The sequence below is a fragment of the Temnothorax curvispinosus genome, unplaced genomic scaffold (genome assembly GCF_003070985.1).
Source record: "Temnothorax curvispinosus isolate PA1 unplaced genomic scaffold, ASM307098v1 QBEX01017816.1, whole genome shotgun sequence".
Classification (NCBI taxonomy): Eukaryota; Metazoa; Arthropoda; class Insecta; order Hymenoptera; family Formicidae; genus Temnothorax; species Temnothorax curvispinosus.
The window spans coordinates 163,526-184,516 of record NW_020227596.1 but is presented as its reverse complement, the minus strand read 5'-3'; the positions used below and the strand labels follow the sequence as shown (position 1 = coordinate 184,516).

The window sequence follows — 20,991 nt, the reverse complement described above, 5'->3', positions numbered from 1 at the left end:
GGGGTTGGGCGGAGGTACCGGCGGAAACCGGGGAGACGGCGCGGGGCGGGGAGGAGAGGGGAGGGGACCGCCTCCGCTCGCAGTTATGCAATTAATTAAATTCAGTTTGTTATTCGCCGTCGACTGTTAATTGCCGCAAAACTTCAAGAAACTGCACACGCTTGACGTTTCAAAATGCATCGCGCCGCCGCGCCATATTCGCGATCGTATTCAAGATCGCGACTGTCAGTCGTATTATCTAAAGTATTGTGTCTCGGGGAATCGTAATTAGCGTCTATCGAATTTTCGCGACGCGACGGACGCGTCAAAAGGTCTCGTTAGCGTTCTCGCGTTAATCGCGCGCGTTCTCGATCCGCCGAAAAAAAGAAAAAAGAAGGTATTCTCCGAAAGAACGTTAACTGATTACGTCAGTGACACATACTCATAATTAACAGTACGCGTGTACAAGCGCGCGCGAGATGCACGCCGGTAACCGCGCCCGTTTGACCTCGGATTTAATTGATACGTTCGCGAGACAGTCGGCAAATAAAAGATTAGGACGCGACGCGAGCGGTTTAATTAGCGAGAGAAGAGAGATTTCCCACACTCTTTCACTTTCGCGTGACGAACCGTCTTGCAGTCACGCTAGTCGGTTGCGAAAGAAAAATGGTAACAATATTCGAATTAACGAGAAAAATCGGGATCTTTGAACGCTGAGAAAAGCGAATAATGTCGAAACGCTTTTCATTTATTTCTTTTCAATTCCTAAACTATATACTGATTGTTAGAAATAAGATTCGCGATGTTATACGGTTTTTGCCTTCCCGTTATTCATGATCGTTCGTTGCATCGCAGTCTGGAAGCATTTCTCGTTTCGGGAGCGCGCTTTGGCGCATCTATTCCTTTGTTTTTAAGAAGAAACAAAAAGAGAAACGAGAGGAACGGGGAGAAGGGAGAGGAGGAGGAAGAGAAGAAACGAAAACAATCGATACGACACGCCGGCAAGGCCAATCGGGCCGCGTTCTATTCGCGGCGCGGCCAATCAAAATGCCTACTACGTCGCCGGCAGGCCCGCTAATTAGACGCCACGTAAATCAGTCCTGAAACTCAACGTTAATTAACACGGGTTTCCGTTGGAGTTGCTTAGCCACCTATTTATCGAACGACACAAACGCAATATGGTCGGACACATGTACGTCCGTTAAATATTAATAAAGGGTGAAATTTAAACCAATACCTTGAGTTAGATAACATTGTTATTTTTAATTACACGTATTGAAATTTATTATTTGAACACAAAATAGTAGTAATTATTTTAAATCCATTGGTTTAGTTAAATTAACGACATATATGTTGTGTAGGAGCAGTGGCGACCTACGGGAATGGTTAAAAATGACTCAAATTGAGTATAATTTGACCATACGAATTTAAACAGGATAATCTCGCGCGAAATGAAGATCGGCGAATGCAGAATCGCGAGACGCGAACGAGACGATCAGCTCCTTCGCGACAAATAAAATCCGCTCCTCGTTGTGGGCGTCTCGGCTTCGGAGCTCGGAGCTCGGAGCAGTCGGAGCTCGGTTGATGACGACCACTTGTTCATCTACTCCTTAATCCCTTCTGCTTGTTAACACCGCGCTATACGCTCCGCCGGCGGGACGTTGCCGGGGAGACAAAAAGGGATCGTTAGCGCTCGCGGCCGTGTAAATACGGGCATACGTGTTTCGAAGCGGAGTGCGGCCCGCCGCCGTCCGAGTATTTCGGATGGCGTCTAACTAATCCGATGGAGAGTTTTCAAAACGCGGATTCTGCCATCCTGACGATAATCGGGGAACGCGAATAGAGTTTCACCGTTACCGGCACGATCCAACTCCTAGGCTTTCGAGACACCTGCATCGCGAAATCATCGATAATCAGCTATTCGCGAGCAACAGGTTTAAAGGTTTAAAGAATAGAGAATAGATTTAAACACCGACGCTGACGCGTTCCCGTCGGTTAAACGCGTAAACGGACGTGCGACGCGACGCGACGTGCCACGTCATTATACAATGACATTACGCAAATTTCACGGGCCCGGACGCCCCGTCGAATTTGTTTCTCGCGGCGTATATGGCGTATATCCGCGTGACGGACGGCGCGGGCGGGGTGGAAAAATAAAAGGAAAAGGGAAAGAGGGGAGGAGAATGAAGAATCCGGGGAGACAGACGAGGGGTTGCGCGCGAGGGTGGATCGGTTGACACACTGGCGAGGCAATTATTATTGTGAGTGGTTGGCGACGGGACTCCGATGATATTTTATTTAAGAAACAATCGGGTAATAGCTCGCTTCAAGAGGATAGATAACGCCGCGAGCGCGAGACGGAACCCAGAGAGGCCGAATGGGACCGGGGAAAAGTTGCGGCGGGATAGAGAGAACGAGCTACGAGAAAAGGGAATTACGGAGGACGAGCGAGGGGGGTCGGGCGGGGCGGGCGGCAGAAAGATGAGAGGGGAGGCAAAAGGTGAACTTTGAGACGGGCTTGGTATCGGGGTATAAGCTCTACATTAGCGAATTACCCGCGTGCGCTCGCTCGCGGGTCCCTCGGCGGCGAACGATAAATATACCAAGGCAATCCGAAAATATTGTTCGAAGTATTCGGGGAAAATCCGTAGAAAAGAAAAATCCGGGAAACCGCCGACCCTCGAGGAGAAGAGTTAAGACTTGACCGTGTGGCCAGATTCGTAGCCTCGACTCGAAGCGCGCTCGAGAGGATCGGTTTTGAGTTCTCGATTGCGTTCAAGGACAAACGGCGTCTCAAGGGGGAGCACTGAGACGTCTCACGATTGCGACAATCGCTACCCAGCTATTTGTTTCATCCTTTTTGCGCTCTCATCGCGCGTGCGACAACTGCGACGGCTCGAGCCTCGAGGGCTCGCGATCGGGAATATCGGGATCCGCGATTTTGAGATCCGTGCGGATACATATACATAAATAATCGCGTCTGCAGCGTCCTCGTTAGGAACGCCAGTAGAGCTAATCCCGATTTGCTTGGGCAGAAAAGTGAATAGTGGCGCTCATCTAGCGGCGGACAGGTAGAAATATCGAATTTATACGTCACTCCGCGACAGACTGGTAATCCTAACCTGCGACGATCTCCTCCGAGCGCAAAGTGTCCGAGAATATTTTCGTAAGTGAGGGACATGGCAGACGGCAATCACTGCATGTACTTTGTCGAGCGCAAGAAGCGGTTCTGCCGCATGACGGTGCGGGAGGGCCGGCGGTACTGCGGCGAGCATCAGCGGGACGTCGCCGGCCCCGGCCCCGACGCCGGGGACGAGAGAGTGCCGTGTCCGTTGGATCCCACCCAGCAAGTATTCATTAAAACTGCGATCGTGTTGTACATTCTAAGCGGAAGTTAGCCTAGCGTGGTATCGATGCATTTTTTGCCTTCCAGCACGTGTTATCGTTCAAAGCTGACGAGGCACCTGGGCGTGTGCAACGCCAAGCGGAGGCTGGACGCGCGGCCCGCCTTCGTGGTCGAGGGAGCGAATTTGGACGCGGAGACTATTGCCGCGCCGCCGCGCGTGCCCCTGTCGCAACTCGACGAGTCCGTCGTGGGGACGGTGATAAGAAAGATTCATGCCGCCTATGGTACAATTGAATTTAAAAATCCCTTCCGCTTTCGTGTATCTCTGTCTCTCTCTCTCTCTGACATGTCCCTTTCAGAAAAGCTGCCAGAGTTTTCTCGAACGATTCTGAGGCACGACGTGCTCGAAGACAAATTGAGCGACGAGACCTGCGGCAGGAACGTCAGAAAGCACTTGCTCCAAAATGCATCTCTGCTGGGACATCTGGAGCAAGCCGGTCTCGTGCGAGACGACACTTGCTTCGTCGAATTCGGGGCTGGAAAAGGTACAATTCAGTTATGACAGCATTCTTTGATTCGGATGAATTTCGTTTCTGTCTCTCGAACAATTTGTTATAAGTTGCGCTGCAATAAAAAAACTAAATAAAATCGTACTTTAAACAGCTCAGTTAACATACTGGTTGGGGCAGATTATAAAGAACAAGTCAAACTCTTGCATCTTACTAGTCGATCGTTCCAGTCACCGACACAAAAGCGACAATAAGCTTAGAAGGGAGGAGAGTCGCCTCGTGATAAAAAGAGTACGCGTCGATATCGCCGATCTGCAGTTGAACCAAATCGCGGAGATCCAGCCGATCAAGTACAAGGTCGGCATAGCGAAGCATCTCTGTGGCACGGCCACTGGTACACTGATTTCACTCCTGAGCTAAAGCTCCATTTTTGTTTTGTCATATATCGACACTTATAATGATACGCTTTTTAGACTTGACGATACGTTGTTTGGTGAAGTCGATGAACGACGAACCTAAGGTCGACGTACGCGGCCTGATTGTCGCGTTTTGCTGCCATCACAAATGCGAGTACTCTTCATATGTGGGCCGGGAGTACCTGCGACAATGCGACTTTATTGCGGACGAGTTTCCCGTTCTGTGCAGCATAGTCAGTTGGGCGACCTGCGGCTCTCGACCTGCGGCTTTAAAGAGCGACGTTAACTCGCCACGTCATCTCCCGGCACAGGAGATCGCTAGCCAGTCCTCGAGGTCGGACGAACGCGAGAGTATCGGGCGTAAAGCTAAAACGTTGCTGAATTGGGGTCGTCTGGTCTTTCTGGAGAGCGTGGGATTTCAGGCCGAGCTGCTTTACTACACCTCCCTTGACGTCTCATTAGAAAACATGTGCATCGTAGCTACGCGAGAACGTTCATTGTGACTAGAAATACATTCTATTTATCGTTAATCTACGCTCCAGTTGACTCCAGAATCATTCTTGTTGCCAATAAATATGTTTCTACATAAATTCATATTTCAAATTCGTCACCTCTTCTAAGCTAGCAGAACCAAATCGGCAGAATCAAACCTGATAATTTGTACCACGAAAATATAAAGTTTCAGATTATGTACCCTAGCCGTTTGATGGAAAACTACCCCTGATCCCTAACAGTCTCAAGAGGTACTCTTTCTTATCAGCAGAATCAATCACTACTTGTAGTAGTGTATTTTAAGTACAGTTCTCTCTTAAGCCGAAAAGATGGGGTGGTTGTCTTGCAAAGAAGTTGTAGCTCAATAATCGAAATGCATGTATTTTGCGAGCTTATGAATTAGTAAACGATATTTAGTCGCAAAATAATTAATTTTATTCATTTTAAGTACAGTTCTCTCTTAAGCCGGGAAGATGGGGTGGTTTTCTTGCAAAGGGGTTATAGCTGAATAATCAAAATGCGCGTATTTTAAGAGTTTATTCTTAGAGTTTATACGCTATACGAATTATTTCCGCGATACGATATATTTAAATTTTTCTCAACATTTTTCTCTTAAGTTGAATCAATTAAAGGGTTGTTTCGGGGTTAAGAAAATGAGCTCAAAAATCTAAACTATATTACTTCAAAAGCTCATAAATAGCTCCTAATTCTGCCGTAAAGATCAATTCAATATCTTTTTAAACGTTGACTCAGCCCCCCCATAAAAAATATTAAATTCCTGTTTAGTGTGACAAACTCAAAAATTTTAAAAAATAAATATTTTTAAAAATAAATATTTATTAATAAATATATTTATAAATTATTTATAATTATTAAAAATATTTATTAATATTTATATTAATATTTTTAAAAATAAATATTTTCGAAACTTGAAGTGTCACGGAAAGTTAGCACCTCATTTTTTTCAATCGTTATATTTTTATCTAAATCGACGGAACTATTTCTGAAATCTATAAAAACTGTAGAACTATTGTGGGTGCAAATGGAACTCTTAATAAAATTTCCGATTTTTGAAAATAAGGTTAAAAGGTAGAAAATATTTTTGTAATTTATGTAAATAAAAATGGTTAGCCACTTCCCTCCCCTTCTCATTACTCAGGACTACTAATTGTCAAAATGCAAAATATATGTGAAAAATAGATCTATAATTTTAAATTAAAGTCCATTAATGCTTTGCACATAATCATTGATACAATTATTATCATAATTACGTATTAAAAGTAAATCATTAAATAAAAAACTGATAATATGTAAATAATTTAATTTAATACAAATTTCAAATAAAAAAATTTTAATAAACAGGAACTGAAAAAACTAATTTGCGCAATACCGAGCGGGGGCGGATGCTGCAGGCCATTGTTTTTCGACACACTTTCTCTCACCCTCGCCCTCGTGAAGACAATGCGTGAATGCGTGCCCGCTCCTTAACTCTTCCGTCCCCTCCCCGACTTTTGTTAGCTAGAAAACCGAAACAGAAACCGAAACCAATGTACCGAAACCGGAATCGAACCGATATTTTCGTCCGGTCCGGGTCCCTGCTTGAAATTGTTGAGAACAATTTTATAATCGCACAACGACGCGTGTAGATGAATCACGCGCTCGTCGCGTCTCAAAAACACCTGCATGATTAAAATAAAGCAATAAAGAGCGAGCGATCGATGCTTGCTTCGTTGTCACCATTAAATTGCAACATATAAATCCGCGACTCAGTCATTCGATCGGACGAAAATCTCTGTCGTCGATCCGGAATTTTATGCGACACCCGAGCGCTCGCTACGTGACGCTATGCTTCTCCCGCCGTGTTATACGCGGATATGATTGGGTTTTTGCATAAGCTCGCCAGCCGTAAACCTCGCTCTTACGAACCTGATTACGGGGGAGGCCAATATTGCGCTAGCCCGCTCATCGTCGACGAGCTGCATCCCGAATAAAATTCCGACACGATGCGAGGTCGCGGTCGCGGTCAACGACGCGACGCAACAATCAGTTCGACTATAGATCTTGCCGCGAAATCGGCAAATGACTATCTCTCAATAGATGGCTACCTATACATAAATTCGCAGTCGTAAGAGCGGCTAATTACTGCATTTCCATGGAAATGTATCTTCCCCCGTTCACAAAATTCGCTCGTAGTCTAAAGAATTGCTCGAGTAAGCTAATTCCTCGCCGAGTTTCTCATTCCTAAAGCCAAAGTCTCATAAATTCAGCGAATCTCTCTCAATGCGCGCTAAAATTTAGAAAAAAAAAAAAAAAAAAAAAAGAAGGAAGAGCTCACCGGCCGATGCGCAACAGCGGAGTTGTAAATCTGCGTATATCTGTAACAAAAGAAATATTTTTATATTACAACACCGTCCAGTTAAACCTCGAAAGTGGCGAAATCCACCACAGAATTGACAGGACAGAAAATATAAAGCGTCGTCTACAATGGCAGCAGGAGTATGCCGTAAGACGTGAGCAGTAAGCTATTGACCAACCACAGTTGATTATTCTTGAATTGTAAAAATCCCATTAAGCGTCGTCTACAATGGCAGCAGGAGTATACAGTAAGACGTAAGCAGTAAGTTATTGACTAATGGGATTTTTACAATTCAAGAATAATTGATTGTAGTTGGTCAATAGCTTACTGCTTACGTCTTACTGCATACTCTTGCTGCCATTGTAGACGACGCTTTAAAGGCTTGGCACATAGAAAAACTTAAGCAGTAAAACTTAAGCAGTAAGAAATCAACGGTATGGATTCGCTACCGCTTAGGGCCGTGCCTTAAGTTCTTGACTGTGATTGGCTGATTTGCTTACTGCTTGAGTTTTACTGCTTAAGTTTTTCTATGTGCCACGGCCTTAAGCGTCGTCTACAATGGCAGTAGGAGTATACAGTAAGACGTAAGCAGTAAGCTATTGACCAACCATAGTCGATTATTCTTGAATTGCAAAAATCCCATTAGTCAATAACTTACTGCTTACGTCTTACTGTATACTCCTGCTGCCATTGTAGACGACGCTTTAGTCAACAGCTTACTGCTTACGTCTTACTGCATACTGTTGCGGCTATTGTATAGTCGAGCCGTTAATATATAAGAAAATTAACAACTACTCACCCCACGGTCGCTCCGCCGTCGCCCGATGCCTCCCCAGGCCTCCTCCTCCTCTCCACTATTCGCCAGGTCCTTCTCCGTTGCAGCGTTGGTCCGTTGGCCCGTTGGCCGGTTGGCGCACTCACTCACGACATTCACGAAAATCGACGATAAGATCGCGTCGCTTATGATCGCGCGATATTTTCGACACTTTGCACGACACTCCCGGCATTAATCTCGCGACGCGCCGCGTACTTGGTTACACGGCAACGGAAAAATTACGGCGGGGAGAAGCTACGAACGAAACTATACAATCTGCTCCGACGCCCGTCGCGTCGCGCGTCGGCCCGTGCCGCGATGTCCCGTCCCGCAGGTAGACGACGACATGGTGAAGAGAATTTCGTAAATCGCACGGCCAACTTCACTCGCCAAAAACAACCGTGGCGTCGCGTCACTCACTCGCGACGTTCACGAAAATCGACCGATATCATCGCTTATGATCGCGAAATATTTTCGACCCTCATCGCGACACTCCCGGCATTAATCTCGCGACGCGGCGCGTACTTATTGCTGGTTACACGGCAACGGAAAAATTACGACGAAGAAGCTGCGAACGAAGCTGTACGATCCGCTCGACGCCGTCGACCCACGTCGGCCCGTACCGCGATTGTGAATAATGGAGCGGATCGCGGGCGCCGCGCCGCGGCTAACGTTTTCTCGTCAACGCGATTGGTAGGGACGAACTGGGGGCTACAGGTGTCTAGGCACGGTCCGCACGGTATGCGTGACGTCGCATACCGGCTCCTCTACCCCCACTACTTGTGTTTACCGCGGCGCGCACGACCGCGCTTTACGAATGAATCGCCGGATCCCGGCGCGGCGGTTTAGATTACGAAAAACTGATATATCGAATTTAATACATGTTTCGCGAAATTTATATGGATACCGAGGTAGTAGTACATACGTCGCATTCGATAATATTGACTTTCGATTACATTCTTTCGGACGATCGATCTCGCTTTTACCGACAATTTGACTCCGCATCTCGCGTCGTGTCGCACGGCTTCGGAATTCAGAACAAAGTTGATTGGACATCGTTTTCGGTACACGGATAAAGAATTTCATTAACGATACGCAAATGGACGCTAAATCAAATTTCAAATTTCTGTATTTAATTTTCTTTTTTTTTTTTTTTTTGTGGTCTTTTCAGCTATTACTGTCCGTCGATTCCTGCTATTCGATTTGCCGCTTCGGTATAGTCAACTTCGAACTTATCGGCCTTGAGTTCAGCGACTTTACGCGACGGCGAGACGAAGCAGTACGCAAGTCAGAAATAATTCTCCCCCCACTCAACGGGATGCCCCGCCCAACACGAGTGATCTAACGCCGTTCAAACATTCCGATTCCGGAGTACGTTCGATGCGGGCTCGGTCTGACAACCTGTTTCTTTTCTTGTCGCCCAGCTTCCGCGATACCGCTATATCGTCGAGGGAAACTGACGTCGACGACGCGAAGAAAGGAGAGAAGAGAGAAAAAAGGAAACGCCATCGAGGTATGTATAGTGTACCATGCACAGGACGCGCGTGATTACCGTTGAATTCGCGCGTACGTATGCGCACCTGCTTTTCGTGACCTATATCGATACCCATTTTTATCTGCCCGCGCGTATTTGTATACGTGCCGTAGTAAAGATAGCGATAACGATAGCCGCGATTCATCGATCGGCGTACGCGGCGTAAACCGTGTGTACACACACACATCCTGCGTGGCACGCCATGCCACGCCACGCCAAGCCACGCCTGGTAGCTTGCGACATTCTTACCGCGCTAACAGGATCCCTCCGTCTCTCTTTTTTTTTCTTTCAGAGAGCGAGCGAGTGACGAGACCGTTAACGTTGTGACATGTCCATTCTAGACGAGCGCGAGGAGTACCTGAAGAATCCGTACTTCAAGGGGCACGAATACGGCGACTTTACGCCATTCTATGTCACAATCGCTTTCTGCTCTGTCCTAGGCGGAGTTCTGTTTATTCTGAACATCGTGTTCTGCTGGTGCTCGCGGCACCGTGAATACTGGCAGAATCGCCACACCGGTGAGTCGGATATCTCCCACCCGTCTGCACCCGCGGAGACTCATTAACGTAGCTTCTTCCTGCGGGCGCGCGCGACTGATACAGTTTCTCTTTTTATTTTTTAATAGAGTATTGTCCTATTGGGATTTAGGCAATAGGTGGATCCAGCCTCTATGGACCGTGTTGCCGCACAAAACGCCGCCGCTTGACCTCAGCGAGTTAGAGCCCGGTCGCATCAAGTATCCTCAAGTGAGGCACGAGATTGTTCAGTATCACGATCCGGAGTCTCAGGGTGCCACGCCGCAGCCGCAGGAGTACATGGAGATGCAAAAGCGCGAGAGTGAGATCTAAAGCTGACAGCACCAACTAGCGAGCAGCGTTGAACAACAGTAGTAACGCCCACGCTTAAGGATACGTTCAAAGTCGAGAGTTTAATTGAGCCCAATAGAGTCTAATTAGCCCTTTGCACTCAGCTAATTGCATTGTAAAGCCTCTAACTTGGCTACCGTAACGCTGAAACTCTCACCACCAACATCGTTTTTGTAGGCACACTGCCCTGCTCTTACGTATATTAAGAATAATTTTTATTTTTTTTTTACAAGATAATTTATACAATCAAAAAAATTTGATTTAGACACCATAACGACTTGTTCCGCAAGTTGTTTCGATAACTGCACGCGATACCAATTGCAAGTAGGCGATAATCTCAAGCAGCAGTATTCCTAAAAAAATTTTTTACTATGGGCCTGCACGTTTTCTGGCCTGCCACGGCCTGCCTGACTCTCTTCGTAGTTTGCGTTATAATCGTGCTGCTGAAATATGGCACACGTCTTTGCCACTTACGACACGAGCCGTTGCCGTCCGATCAAGAATGGGAGGGCAAAGCGTACTCGAGAAAACTATCTGTCTCCATGGCGTGAGAACAGATCAGCACTGTCCCGAAAATGTATCCGTACATTTGTTTTCATTTAAAAAATGTAAAACTCCCGATTATATACACTACTTTTGCTGACGTAAATCGAACGTAAACAACTTCCAAACTATTTATATTGCTTTTTTTGGCCTTTTTGGGACATCTCGTATATTGACACAATATTGCATAGATACAATGTTGGTCGTGTAAGGTTGAATGATCTGACATTCCGTCCATTTATTATATATTCGTACTAATATATTTTTTTTTATATTAACATAGACATGTGTGTTTCCCTTTTCGGAAATTAGTGCAATTCTTAAAGAACTTTTATGAAATGGAATTTATAGCAAGACATTGTTGAAAAAGAATGACTAATTATACGTCCGTCCATTTTTTATATTTTTAAATATACTTTTGTTCGAAACAATTTTTTAATATGATATCGATAATCGAGCACTTTTGTAATTTTTGTATATCGACATAAATTTTACGAATAAAAAATAAAAATATATGTCATAAAAATCTCTATCTCCAAATCATTTTACGAAATTGGTTATGCGAATCCCGGTCGACTCCCGGCAATTCGAATTGATCACATCGCTCTTGTGTATATATATAATATTTTACTTTTATTGACAACATTGGATTTTTGTTACATGTGTAGTGGTTACACAATTACTTCAATAAGTAAGTAGATGCATTATACAATTTTTATAGTAGTTCGTAAAGAAAATCACCGATTTCATCGAGCTACGATACATCGAAAATTTAGGAGCTATCCTAAGCTATACGATCTGAATGACGAAACTGTCCGTAATAAAGCAACCGCGCGATCAGCGATTTATACAAATACTTTTAACAATCGTTTATCTAAATCGTTGCGAAGCAGTTAATCGATCCGTACAACAAATTGGCGTCTTTGGAAAGTGTACAATCGAATTTGTTTAACCTTAACGAAATGCGTAGAAAATTTTTTTAGCGACCTGTTGTTACCAATGAAAATAGGTCAGAGCAGCCTATTGCAATTTCTATAGTTGCACTAACGAGATTAAACCATCAACAAGATCGACGATTGTGAAACTCAACGATCCGTAATAGAACGGCGAATTCGTATGCCTCTAATTAGTTTAATTCTAACGAACAAAGTTTTGAACGATTCTCTTATTATAATATCTAGAATATCTATATGATTTGCTCCGAAGGACGCATCAGTGCACGCGCAGATAGCAAAAGACTGTCCTGGAAGAAATATATCGAGAGGGATTTTTCAGAGTGGAACTAAATAAAGGCTGAAATTAAAATTGTACCGTGACCTTTCCCCGACAGTCTCAGAATTCGGAGCGCGGAGTATCGATGTGCGGGATTTAATTTGCGACTTGTTAAAAACTTGGACAGTCAGGCCAGACATCCGCTTCGAAATTTCTCCGAGGGAACATGGACATTTGCTATCGACGTACGCACTCACCTCTTGGAACGTCCTGTGTAATTTTATCGAAGGATCTGAAAAATTAGTCTCTAGGTTTACTGATGTATCTTTCTATCATGCTATGTTACAATGCGATTAAAACATGGGAAGCTTCCTGCGAGCTCCACACAGAGAAGTCAAGCACGGAACTCGTTACATCTATCCTACATTGCCGAGATAACTGCGTGCCGGATGACTCATTTGAATGCATCAGAATTGCGCAATCCTGTACGATCGTTAAAAACGCAGGATTTTTAACGAAAAACTACGAGGCATGTGTGCAAGCTCGCGCATTTCGTAAAAAATATAGCGATCGCGCGTTTCTGGGATGGTCTCGGACACTCGAAGGATCCCCTTCGAGAGGAATTGCGCGAGTGACCTCCGTGCGGATCGTGCTTGTAATTAGCATTGTAAAATAGATGCAACGTTCATAGGAGACACATTTAATGCTTTCAACCGGCACGTAACGAGTCCACTTCCGTGGCGTGTCCCACCTGGTACGAACTGATTCTCGGTGCGGAACATAGCTTCGACCTTGGCAATTCGTGGGGAGGGGAACGACGAGTGGTCCGATGGAGCTGAGTTCACCGGAGTTGGAGGATCAATGGAGACAGTAATTAGCGAAGAGCCCATAAAACGGAGATAACGCTATCCTAGTTTATCGATAAGATTCGCTTCACGCGTAATGATGATATGCTGTAATACGGGAGCTAGAACTAGGCGCTTGATGATGACGCGCGCGCGATTCCGCGCGTACGGCGTCCACAGGGTCTTAGATGAACTCCTGGAGGTCCTCGGGATCCGACGCGTGGACGAACTCGCCGACAATCGCGCGACGTTCCCTTTAACGTCCCGCGACCCTCTGACTTTCGGAGCTAAAGAACCGAGCCTCCGTCGCGTATCGGAGGAGATCTAGATGGAGATGAGGAAGAGACACCTTCAAAATATTATTGTACGTGAAAAATACTCTATCCCCGGGTCTCACCTATCCCTATGCATTCTTGCGAGATACGTCCGCACGTCGCGGATCGCACCAGCGTGCAATATCAAACGCGCAAACAGCTTAACTTCCTCTCACACCGACGAGCCCTCCGGCTATATATCTAGACTTAGAAACGAATTACAATCTTGTATGCAGGGAAGGAGGGATTTGATTTTTGTGGCGTCGAAAAGATATCCAGTGATCTATCTCTCTTTTTCTCTCTTTCTTGCACGCGCGAGCGTGCATGCTTGATGAGACGACGAGTTATTTCAGTTTGATTTTCATGCTCATTGGCGAGTTTCCATATTTGCCAGTTATCACTTGATACATTATTATTATAACGTTAACTGCGAATATTAACATCGGAAGTGACAACGTCCTGCGCGGGGCGCGGAGGATTCCGGAAAAATTCATTAGGCTCGCGCGAACATTCTGCGTCTGTTGAATATATGGATATAGTATATTTCCGCATTTTACTTTGATTCTCTCGACAAACGTTACTTTGATGCTTTGATTCTTTTGATCGTTCATTTTGATTTCGCAATTTTTGATTTGCCGTGACCGTTTTGAAGATCCCACATGGGGCGGATGCCACTTAACTTCCTGCACGAGCATCCTTGTTTAAACTGACGAACCTTCGCGACGGCGTAATAATTGTCGGAATATCTCGCGCATGTTACATGATACAGGACACAGTTACTTTGAACACCGAACATTGTATATTTATGTGACAATCGAATGAAAGCTGTTTAGTATGACAAATATTGTACATGATTTTTAAGTGGATCAGCAGCTAAGTCAAATGGGGGCTGCTGCTTTTTGTGATAAACAATAATATTAATAATATTAATAATAATATAATATCGCTGTGCGGGAAGACGAGAGAACAACTTTGGCGGATAATCTTATCCTCTGCGAACCTCCGAAATGGCGGCTGCTTCTAGTCGGGGGGGCTTTTTACGATGTGTGCTACGCTCGTTAATCGAACAACCAGTGGTGCAGATTTTGCAAGAACACGCTGAGAAAGCTAATTTCTGAATTCTTGCAGATTTTTAAATATCTGATGTCGAAGGTCGTGAAAAAAATTTCGCGTCGAGAGACGTGGGTGTCATAAATTCGCGAAAATTCAATACACAAACTGCATCACTACGTGTCTGGACGATCGGCCGTGTTTAGCTTTCGTCATCTCGAACATGTTACGTATCAGTTCCCAATCGATTCTCCGGTTGATTGCGCGGCTTAACCCTCCAAGATCTCGTCAACGTCCATTTTTAGAATACGTTTATGCGATCAATAACTCCTCTACAGGGGAACTCGTTGCAAATTATGTCAATGGGTTAGATAGAAGAGTCTCTTCGACAGGCATATGTTTATGAACGCGATATTTTCCATACAAACTCAGATCTATTATTAAGTGTAACCAATCTACTATGTTTATTTAGAAATCGAAATCGAAACATTTAAGCCAAATAATAATAATATTATAATAATTCAATGCGTAACGTATGCTCGATATAAACTACACCGTGATAACGGCACAATGAAATCTTAGAAGGGTTAATAACCGAGTCACTGCCGAAAACAGATGTGATCACCGAAACGTAAGCACCATCCCATAATTATTAACAGTAATTAATCGACGGCAGCGCACCTTGAAAAACGGTTTACAGTTACGCGCAGCACGCGTCTGCAACCGAAATGCAAATAATTCCTAGGCAGTATATGTGAAAAATGCTTCGATCGACGATCGATTCAAATTTGTGCTCTGCCTCACAATTAATTGGCGATAGGAAAAGGGATTGAAAGAAGTTAGGGGGTCGTAGAGATGAGAGTGCGCTTTCGTTGCCCGATTAGAAGAAATGATTGGAGATCGGCGGATAATTACTGCTTGCCCGATTTCTTGTTCGATCGTTCACCTGAAAACAAAAAGAAATAAACAAAGGTTCGCGCGCTTGCTTAAATTTCCCTCACCCTCCGCAGGCTGCCACAGTCCGGCAAATCAATCGACCGAACGAGAAAAATTACCTTTGGCGGATTTCTTAGTGTTGGTCTCCGGTTTACACCTCTTAGTGAGTCGTCGCGTCTTCTCGCAGGATGTATCGCTGTTTGCTTTCAAATTATCGATTCTCGTCATTATCTGATTCACGCATCCGCTCCACGTGCCTTTCTCGTATCGACATGCTATGGTCAAATTAAAAAAAAAAAACGTGTTACATCCCCGAATTCACTTCCTGCGACGATGCGTATTAATCACGAACAACTCACCTTTCTTACACTTCTTCTGTATAGTCTTGGTCTGCTCGCAGGATTTGTCGCCCTTCTTGAGACTCAGAGTGCGTGACCGCGTGTTGGTATTCGAGTCGCATTCCGACCATTGACCCTTTACGTATCTGCACGACGAGGAGCTGCCGGATGCTGCATCAGCAGACGCGAAACGTCAATAGAAACAATTGGACGTAACGTCGATCAAGCGAATAGAGAAAGAGAAAGAGAAAGAGAGAAAAAGAGAAAGAGAGGAAGGCAGAGAGGGACTTTTAAGGTCGATGGGGAACGACTTCTAATTACGCCGTTTATATACGTATGTTATATATATAGACGGTCTATATTAGCAACCGCTCGATAAAATAACGTCGCGATCGTAAAAGGAGGTAACGGATTAATTACAGAAAGAAGCACTCACTTCGTTCCTTAGTACCGCGCACTGTTCGTACAAGCACCTCCTTGTCATCCTCCTCCCACAGATCAGCTTCCGCTCGCGTGGTCGTAAGAATCATCAACAGGGCGACGGCCACGAGAGCCAAACTCCAGCACAGCTTCATCCTGGAAAAAAAAGAAGAAAAGCACTTCATCAAGCACTCTTCGTTACAGATTTCATATTTAACTTTTATAAAAAGCAGATATGTGCGACAATAGAAGCGGATTGCTTTCAGATCGATAAATATTTCTTCCAATATGTGGTCCACAGATTGTGAATCCGATAATTTCGCAATAGAGATGACCGCTCGGTATCCTTCCGAGCTGTATCAATAGATTGATTATCGTGGCGAATCAACGGCGGTAAATTACCGAACCGGGAAAGGGATAAGCTTCTCACAGTGACGCGCTTTGATTTTTTTTTTACATGCATTCGTTCTCGCGAGGCAGTCGGCGAAGCGAAGACTCCTTTATGCTGGATTTCACGCTGACGTTAATTAAAGCCAGTCCGTCAATCTCCATTAAAGCAGCCCGTCATCACCGATAACTCGTGTGATCCACGTCACGAGGCACCGAGGCAGGCCGGCACAAAGAAAGAAGCGCCGCGACGTCGACGACGAATTCGCGGAATCCCAGTTAAACGCGGTTATTAAACTTTTCGGGGCGATGCGCTCCGTTCTCGTTACGATTCCGTCGCGCTTATCTCGATCTCCCGCGATGGTGACAAGTGGCCCTTAACGAGTACCGTAAAGGATAATTAACCCCGGCCGTAGCATCGTTGCGAGAACGGGATCGCTAAAAATAAAATCTTACGCCACTGTTATATGAACAGTTCGCATTTCAATTCTTAACGTTGAATACTTTGTGCGCAGCCGATTAAACGCCGTCCTCGTTTTGACAATCTCGTCTGCGTTTCCGCGATAGCTCCGGAAACTCCTCGTCGATTTCGATAACGATAATTCTCAAACGTTGCAACGCATTAAAGTCCAGGCAGTTAGATGTCTCATTGTTTCAGCTTTCAACCGTACAAAATATATGTAACAATCGCAACTCTCATCTCGCTGCGTTACTCATAACGTTAACAAATCCAGAGCGCTTACGGCTAAAATCTATTTTGACGTCCAGGCAAATCCGGCGAAAAGCGACTGTTTGTACACTAGCCCTGTCCAGTCCAGCGTGCGGAAGCCGAAGATTGATTTATTGGAGGGTGCGCGGCGATACGAACTCATAAACGATTGGCTCAAGGTCTATCCTTATAGATTGATGTCATCGTTTCGCACGCGATTGGAGATGATGCGCCTTCGACGACGATGAATCGGGGCGATCACCAAGGCCGCGGGCACTAATTAATCATCAGTGATAGTTGGACGAGTGTCGCGCGGCGAGAATTCAGCGACCGATATTTCCACATCGGCGAGCGATGATGGATTATTCTCTGTGTAACGTCGGAGTTCATGAATAAGCAGCGACATAATCTCAGCTGCTCTGCTCTAAATCTGAGGAGCGTATTCAAGATTCAAAGACGGAGCTCTCTCACGAACTGTAGACACCATGGACTTCAAAAGCTTCCCAGATCCCAGGGCTCCAACTCGCGATCCCAAGATCAGGGATTCCGAGATCAGGGAAAAAGAGAGGGCTGAAACGCGCCATGGTGTGTCAAATAACGTCGGATCAAAGGCCCTGGGATATACAGATATAGGATAAAATGTAAGTCCGAGAATAGAATGTAGAAGAAGAAGCTAGAAAAAATCAAAGAAATAATCTATTAAAAGAACGGATGTGCGAGAGTCCACAGAACTTGGACATGACGCATTTCGCTGCACGCATCCTTACAGTCATTCTCGCCATTAGCCGACATTGAGACAATCAGTACTCGTCAGCAATCTTGCTGGACCACCGTCGGTCGGTCGGTCGGTCGGTCGGCCGGCCGGCTGGCTCTCCTCCCCTCGCGAATCTCCGCTTATATTCATACAATCCGTAGGGAAAATCGTCCGTGGCGGCGCGTTTGGATTGACGGAATTGACAAAATTATCGTCGCATCAGAAGCGGCCGGACGCGAATGAGACGGCGAACGGAAGTTGCCTTGTTCAAGTTCGTCGTCGAACCTATTGTCGGTCCAGCAACGTCGTGATGTAGATGAGCAAAAGGCAGGGGGGAGAGAGAGAGTGAGAGAAAAAAAGTGAAAAAAAGAGATGCAGAACGAGAGAGAAAGAGATATCGGCGAACAAATAATATGCCGTCGAATATAGACCGGCGGGAACACGCGGTCAACATGTCCGAGAGCAAGGGGACGTTGCCCGATGTCCAGATATACGCTCTCTCCGTGTGTCCAACTCGCGAGCACAAGTACACGAGCTCTTGTCTTTCCTTTTCGCGCGCGTGGGTGCTAGTTCTAGTGGTCATCCCTACAAAAAAGTAACAAGACCTTTATTTTTGACGGGTCAACCGGAGAAAGCCCAAGTATCGTGCAAACGCTCGATAAAAATTAAAAAGTCTGCGATGTAAATATTAGACCGTCCATTTTTTCGCTCGACCATATGTATCAGATAAATAGGTGTTTAGCTGACCGTGTACATACTCGCGCAGAGAAAAAGAAAAAAAAATCGTCAGGTCGAAGCGTCACGTATAGCTGATAGAGTCAGATAGAGTATCGCGCGCACGGCGTTAAAAATACGAAACCGTTCGGGGAACGTATAAGAACGAGCGTCTAGAGCTTATCAACAAAAATTTATCAATAAAGAAAAGAATAATAATAAACTCCGCAGATAAAGCACGTTGTTGTGCATGCGATATAAAAGATAAGAAGATTGACGGTTCGAATTATAAGCGAAATAAACGTTCGCGTGATTCCCGTCGCTGTCGTTTCACAGTCAATTATGCTAAGATTGCTAAGCTGCACACAATAAAGCATCTTTCTTCTCGCGGAGGCAACAATCGAATTTCGCGAACCGTAAACAGATTCCTCGCTGATTCAAAATTCTGTTGGCGCAAGAACTTTTATTTCTCATTGTCGGGATGTACGTTCCTCGGGATTTCGGAAAACTTTGCTGTGACTACCGCTCCTTGGGATCCTCCTCCTTTTAGAAAGTTTAGAAACTTTTAGTACCTTAGAACTTGAATTGTTTTCAAACTCATGCAGGCAGAAGAATGGAAGTTTTTAACTCCGATTTCACGGGCTTTTATACAAGTCCTGCTACGTCGTACGCGACGCCCGTATACCAATTTATCGTCCTTTGATCGTTGATTTCCCAATCAACATCGGGGGCAGCAGAATGGGAAAGAAAATTTATGTGAGTTGCTCAAAAATAGCTCACCCTTCGACCTTTCTTTTGTCTTCTCGTCCGCTAAAGCTCTACAGGCCGGTCAAAAAATAGTACAGAAACAATTCGATGTGTGTATTTTACCATGGCCACTTCGTCTCACTTCTTTGTCCGTCTGTCGCAGAACTTTTGTGATCTAGCCTTCTTTTTATTTACCTTCTATATGTATACGGTATGTAGGACGGAGTTGATTTGGTCTGGTGCACGAGAGGTGTTGCGGAGCGGCTGTAAGATCCTAGAAAGCAAGAAGCTAGACGTCGCGTCGCCTAGAAACAAGCTCTATCTCTTGGGGTCTCGATGCCCGCTGCCATTGCGCCCGCGCGACATAACTTATAAATAGCTCGAAAATGAAGGGTTAAAAGGTTGCAGCGTGTCTGGCGCAGCCCTAAAAAATCTTGCATCGTTTTACAGATCCACTCAGACCCACTCGTCGGTCGCGCGACTGTAGGCGAAGTATAACGAGAACGAATTGGTCGTCATTTCGCGTCGCGGCCCGCGCTGCTCGGAATTGCTGTGATTTTGTCGTCCGTTCTGAAGCACGAAGGTGGTCCCCAATAAACGCGCAAGTTCTTCTACCTACGCTGAAAAAAATCAGTAAGCGGAAACGATAGAGTTTCCTCGGGTTTCTGAGCAATATAATTTTGCCAACCGCATCGCAAAATCTCAGCACAACATTATCGCCCTCGTTATCGCCCCTCGGAATTATCGATGCCTCGACATAGACTCGAAATCTTATCAATTTTTATTACATCCGTTCTTATCTTGCGGTCTCCAAAATATATATTGTATGTGTAGACACTAATCGTTTCAGTTAACTTCACAATACTCCGTAATACTTTAATTATTCGATAAATCACATAAAGGTCACGTCTATAAAAGATTTTGGGAATTCAGGTAAGACGTCTAATCCTACATTGAATCCTAAAAGGCAGTAAAGAGTCAGATAGAGGAAGATAAAGAGCTCGACTCAAGATTCGGAGCAAAAGCGAGAGCGTATTGAGAGGGGCGCGAGCGGGTACAGAAAGAGCATCGATCGTCGTTGTGTCTCGCAGACACGCGCGTACAATGGGAAAAGCTGTTTTTAGTTTCTGATCCCTCGGTCCTTCTCGGTTCGTCTCAGATCGGTCGCGCGCGCTGCGGGAGCTGGACCCGCGATGGAGCGCAAAAAAATTCTCGGATCTCCACCGCTCCGTCGGAGGAGAGCGATGAGAATCAGGGGCGGGTCTCCGCTCCGCTCCGCTCGTTCGCGGAAAATCGATCAGCAACGCCGGGCGGCGGCGGCGGCGTCGGTGGCGGCGTTCCGTTCTCTCTCATTCTCTCTCTCCCTCCCTCTTCTCCTCTCTCAGCCTCTCTCTCTCTCTCTCTCTCTCATTCTCTTTCTCTTTCTCTTTCTCTCGCACGAAAGACTCACCTGCCACGGGGATGCCAAGTAGAGGATCAAGCTTGATCGACTTCCAAACGTATTTCCGGTTGGTTCCGTAATTACCCGCCTACGTAGCCACGGACACGTTCAACGGGGAGGATGCTGCGGCTAGGAGATCCGCTCCGTAACGCAACTGCGTGATGCACCGTGATCAGCGGGTCGGACGAAGAACAGATCTCGATGTCCCGTATGTCTTCTAAGCGTTGCGATGCCTGGACACCGTTGACTGCTACTACTACGTGTTGCTG

General features: G+C 45.5%; 4 protein-coding genes across 5 annotated transcripts; 3 read left to right on the top strand and 1 right to left on the bottom strand.

Moving 5' to 3' along the window:
* The first annotated feature begins 3,086 nt into the window (after positions 1-3,086).
* On the top strand, positions 3,087-4,939 carry LOC112467811 (tRNA:m(4)X modification enzyme TRM13 homolog). Of its 2 annotated transcripts, XM_025036643.1 has the most exons (5): positions 3,087-3,325; positions 3,413-3,609; positions 3,685-3,870; positions 3,989-4,228; positions 4,308-4,939. In XM_025036643.1, the coding sequence occupies exons 1-5, from the start codon at positions 3,159-3,161 to the stop codon at positions 4,751-4,753; spliced, it is 1,236 nt and encodes a 411-aa protein (XP_024892411.1). In that variant the 5' UTR covers positions 3,087-3,158; the 3' UTR covers positions 4,754-4,939. The 2 variants fall into 2 exon arrangements, with proteins under 2 accessions (XP_024892411.1, XP_024892410.1); XM_025036642.1 differs by having other exon boundaries at positions 3,413-3,870.
* Positions 4,940-9,332: 4,393 nt separating this feature from the next.
* LOC112467767 lies at positions 9,333-10,307 on the top strand. Its single transcript, XM_025036562.1, has 3 exons — positions 9,333-9,425; positions 9,739-9,964; positions 10,095-10,307. Exons 2-3 carry the CDS (start codon positions 9,775-9,777, stop codon positions 10,292-10,294), a joined length of 390 nt encoding a protein of 129 aa, XP_024892330.1. The 5' UTR covers positions 9,333-9,425; positions 9,739-9,774; the 3' UTR covers positions 10,295-10,307.
* Positions 10,308-10,656: 349 nt separating this feature from the next.
* On the top strand, positions 10,657-11,379 carry LOC112467768. The gene has a single exon (XM_025036563.1). It carries the CDS (start codon positions 10,684-10,686, stop codon positions 10,861-10,863), a length of 180 nt encoding a protein of 59 aa, XP_024892331.1. The 5' UTR covers positions 10,657-10,683; the 3' UTR covers positions 10,864-11,379.
* A 90-nt stretch (positions 11,380-11,469) lies between these two features.
* On the bottom strand, positions 11,470-20,978 carry LOC112467766. The gene is made up of 5 exons (XM_025036560.1): positions 20,732-20,978; positions 15,987-16,126; positions 15,572-15,721; positions 15,332-15,487; positions 11,470-15,222 (listed from the first exon to the last, which is right to left on the bottom strand). The coding sequence occupies exons 2-5, from the start codon at positions 16,123-16,125 to the stop codon at positions 15,188-15,190; spliced, it is 480 nt and encodes a 159-aa protein (XP_024892328.1). The 5' UTR covers position 16,126; positions 20,732-20,978; the 3' UTR covers positions 11,470-15,187.
* Between the last annotated feature and the right edge of the window lie 13 nt (positions 20,979-20,991).

Bases quoted from the DNA above. Each gene is read 5' to 3' on its own strand.
- LOC112467811 (XM_025036642.1), top strand. From the start codon at position 3,159: ATGGCAGACGGCAATCACTGCATGTACTTTGTCGAGCGCAAGAAGCGG. The intron at 3,871-3,988 runs GTACAATTCAGT...TACTTTAAACAG, and splicing joins CGAATTCGGGGCTGGAAAAG to CTCAGTTAACATACTGGTTG. The intron at 4,229-4,307 runs GTACACTGATTT...TACGCTTTTTAG, and splicing joins TCTCTGTGGCACGGCCACTG to ACTTGACGATACGTTGTTTG.
- LOC112467767 (XM_025036562.1), top strand. From the start codon at position 9,775: ATGTCCATTCTAGACGAGCGCGAGGAGTACCTGAAGAATCCGTACTTC. The intron at 9,965-10,094 runs GTGAGTCGGATA...ATTGGGATTTAG, and splicing joins CTGGCAGAATCGCCACACCG to GCAATAGGTGGATCCAGCCT.
- LOC112467768 (XM_025036563.1), top strand. From the start codon at position 10,684: ATGGGCCTGCACGTTTTCTGGCCTGCCACGGCCTGCCTGACTCTCTTC.
- LOC112467766 (XM_025036560.1), bottom strand. From the start codon at position 16,125: ATGAAGCTGTGCTGGAGTTTGGCTCTCGTGGCCGTCGCCCTGTTGATG. The intron at 15,488-15,571 runs GTGAGTTGTTCG...ATTTGACCATAG, and splicing joins ACAGAAGAAGTGTAAGAAAG to CATGTCGATACGAGAAAGGC. The intron at 15,223-15,331 runs GTAATTTTTCTC...TTTTGTTTTCAG, and splicing joins CACTAAGAAATCCGCCAAAG to GTGAACGATCGAACAAGAAA.